The sequence below is a fragment of the Phytophthora parasitica genome, assembly GCF_000247585.1.
Source record: "Phytophthora parasitica INRA-310 unplaced genomic scaffold supercont2.47, whole genome shotgun sequence".
NCBI lineage: Eukaryota > Oomycota > Peronosporomycetes > Peronosporales > Peronosporaceae > Phytophthora > Phytophthora nicotianae.
Genome location: NW_008649033.1, coordinates 79999 through 83335, shown reverse-complemented (window position 1 = coordinate 83335; position 3337 = coordinate 79999). Strand labels below are relative to the sequence as shown.

The following is a 3337-nucleotide window of genomic DNA, read 5'->3' as shown; positions in this document are numbered from 1 at the left end:
CCACCGGTAAAGGTCGCGTGTTCTTGAGCTCACTAGGTGTAGGCGTAGCGGATTTTGACGACGCGACGCTTCCTGGGCCTCTTGCTCATAGTCCTCGTGGTTGCGTCGCAAATGATTCAGCAAGTTCGTGTAGCCATTTCCCTTCTTGTACTGCTTGTCGCAGGTTGTACTTTTGAAAAAACCATTGCCGACGTCAGTGAACAGCATGGAGCAAATTTGGCTGCTTCTGAGAACCATAGTGGACCGGAAGATCTAGGAGCCGGGTTATCGTGAGGTAGTAAAAGTGAATTTGAGAATGGCAAAAGTTTTTCTTGAGTCTGGAGGTCAATAGGAGTTCATGCATTGGTGGTGGACGGACAGAGGACACTGGTGGCTGCCGTGGGGCCAACTTTACAATTTAGGTATAAATTATGTACAATTCAAAAATGAATTGGTCTGACAGAATTAATAATTGAATTAAAATATTCTAATGTATTATAACGGGTATTATTTTTTCGGTAGCCCTGCCAATAGTGGAATTCTACGAATTACGAGTGGTAAAGTAACCCGCTCGTAAACATAATTCCAAGGTTGGCTCACCATGTAAACATTACAGCCGACGCATTTAATAAGCTGGCATGCATACCGGTGGATGACAGCTTCTTGGGTGGCACAACACTGACCGCTTTTGATGGAGTTTCATTGCGTCAGCAATGCCCATGTTGTCAGCCGATATTGATGGTGAGAGATCGATCTCTAGTATTATTGTACTTGAAGCGACTGATCCAGAGCAACGCACTACAGGTCTAGCTTTTTGCGTCTAAGTCAAATATTTCTGAGCAGAAATCGTGAAATCTGAGATATTCTCAAACAAACACCCCGGAGATTTCTTTCAGGAGTTTTTAAACGTGTTCTCCTAGCTGTATCTAGCAGTTGCGTAGGTTCGCGGAATTTATATTACCATTTTTGTCTTCGGCGGAAGCGCATGTGGTATACGCTTCTCAAAAGTTACACCTGCCATTGTTAGACAAAAGTGAAATTGTTGTATACTACACAGATAGCTCGTAGCCCATGGTGTGGCTTCAGTTGTATCAAATTATCGTGTGCTACAACGAGTCGTGTTCAGAGCTAACTATATTGAAGAGAATCGTAATAACACCTTGAAAAGGCTATTTTTTCTCCTTTGCATTCGATCCTTAATATTTCTATCTTTCGTTGCTAACTCGGCATACGCCTTTATTAAATGGTGGTAATTACACAGTAACAGCGTGAATTGCGAACCCGCCAGTGTTTACTAGGGTGATGCGGTTAAAACATATAAGCAGACAGGTGCTGACAAGAATTGAATTATCATGCAATGTAGGAGGCTGAGATTCGAGCACGAATCGTTAGATAACAGCACAGAAAAACTGATGATCAGAGATCTTAGGCTTTGGGAATTGCATCGTCAACTTTCGGTATTATAAGGTTTGAGAGCTTGTTTGTGCTGAGCCCGTTGCATTGTGCCATAGTGTTTAAGAAAAACCTCTATTCATTTTTACTGAATTTCTAAACTCGTGGTATCACTTTAATTCAGCTCGTTGCGTCAGCAAGTCGCTGCTATTTTTTGTTTACAAACAATTGGTTAAATTCATCTTCAATGAGACCACTGTTAATACGCGACACGTGCGCAGTGATAAAAGCCGACCGGATCGAATAGTTGACGTTTCGGTTCGAAAGCAGAAGAATTGGCTTCAGAAGTTGTGAACCCCCGAATTTGGTAATTATTAGCTATAACCCAACAACTTCTTTTTTTTAAAAAAAGAATGTCGGTTACAGAAGCGATTAAAAATAACCTACTGTAACCGACTTTCGTTCTGTTTGAGAATTAAGGCGACCTGTAAAGTGATTTGCAGCTAGAGCGTATTATGTTTGTGACGGTACAGCATAAACTTTATCCAAGATTACGTTAGTTTTGGAAAGTATAATACATACACTTCGTCAGACATTATGTCTAATCACTTCCCAATTTCTGAAGCCCCAAAACAACGCTTTGTCCATCATGGGTTTTTCCAGAGGTGTCCAGCAGTTTGTAACTATACTTCTTGTGCCTGAGGCTAGCTACCGCGACACTGAATATGGCAGAAATGGCCAAGGTTAATATGGCTGCATCCAGGTCCTTAAGATGCAACATCGTCACTGATAAAGACCAGGGCAATGAAGTGCGAGGAGTGATCATTGACGCAATATCTGCTTTTACAGAGCTCAAAGCGAATTCCAACTCACTTGTACTTAAAGTTGAGCTCAAGGGTTGGCTAGCCCTCGAAACGCCCGCAGGACAGGTGTTAAACGCGATAAAACCCTCGCCGTATATAGAAGGCAACTTTCTGTCGACCACAAGCTCCTGAGTTGGCTTCAATACGTCGATGATTTGAACAAGAAGAAGCACCACGTTGAACATTTATCTGCGGCGTCATCGCTGACTTCTTACTACGGAAACGGTCGGCTTTCAGCAATGCTGAATGTGGCCATGCAGGATCAAAACACGAAGGCACTTGCATTAATGCTTCACGCGCAGCGAATGGAAGATTGGATGCAAAGCAAGACCTCTCCGTCCAACGTCTTCAAAGCACTACAGCCCCAGAAAGAGGACGTCCTCACGGGCCCGGTCTTGCCTTCCTGGTTCAAGTATTTTGATGATTTCAACGCACGAAATCCAGGGGAGAGCATGACGTTTATGAAGGCGTTAGCTTTTGAACTGGATGACGCAGGTTTAGCTCGAGTTCTCGAAGCAGGGCTGACAGATGGGAAGATGAAGGCCTTTGCCACGCAACTGACAAACAAGCTGTTTGGAGAATGGAAGAAAAGAGAAATTAGTGCCGCCTACGCGTTTCAAATTGTCGGCCTTGCAGATATTATAAGTGCTAGACGGGTCCTATCGGATAAGACTTTGGATTTTTGGTCCTATCGGATAAGACTTTGGATTTTTGGGTCAGATACTTGAATCTTTTTGAACTCCGACGGGAAACGACGAGTGATGGTTGATTCGTTTAGAGCTGGATTTGGAGACCCCGCAACGATAGCGATTATCGCGGCTGGGAAGAGCGATCAGACTACGAAAACCATCGCTGATAACTTGGAGTTATCTCTGCTTACCAGATGGCTTGATGAAAAATTGCCCCCGCTCACCGTCACTCGCTGGGTGGGTGCGCTCGAGTTAGATGATACGCTCGAAAAGTACACGGCCCTGTTCAAGGCGAAGTGGTCAAATGATGTCTAGCCATGAAAACCATTATGTTTACTGGAATAACGAGAGGCAAGTGAGTGAGATGACATGGAACGACTAAGTACTCGACAAGGAAACAATTGAGTTCTTTTT

At 43.7% G+C, this 3337-nt stretch overlaps 1 protein-coding gene across 1 annotated transcript; it reads left to right on the top strand.

The window, feature by feature from the left end:
• Positions 1-2473: 2473 nt before the first annotated feature.
• PPTG_15326 (hypothetical protein) lies at positions 2474-3238 on the top strand (the record flags this gene model as incomplete). Its single annotated transcript, XM_008912381.1, has 2 exons — positions 2474-2949; positions 3013-3238. The coding sequence occupies 2 exons, from the start codon at positions 2474-2476 to the stop codon at positions 3236-3238; spliced, it is 702 nt and encodes a 233-aa protein (XP_008910629.1).
• Positions 3239-3337: the final 99 nt, after the last annotated feature.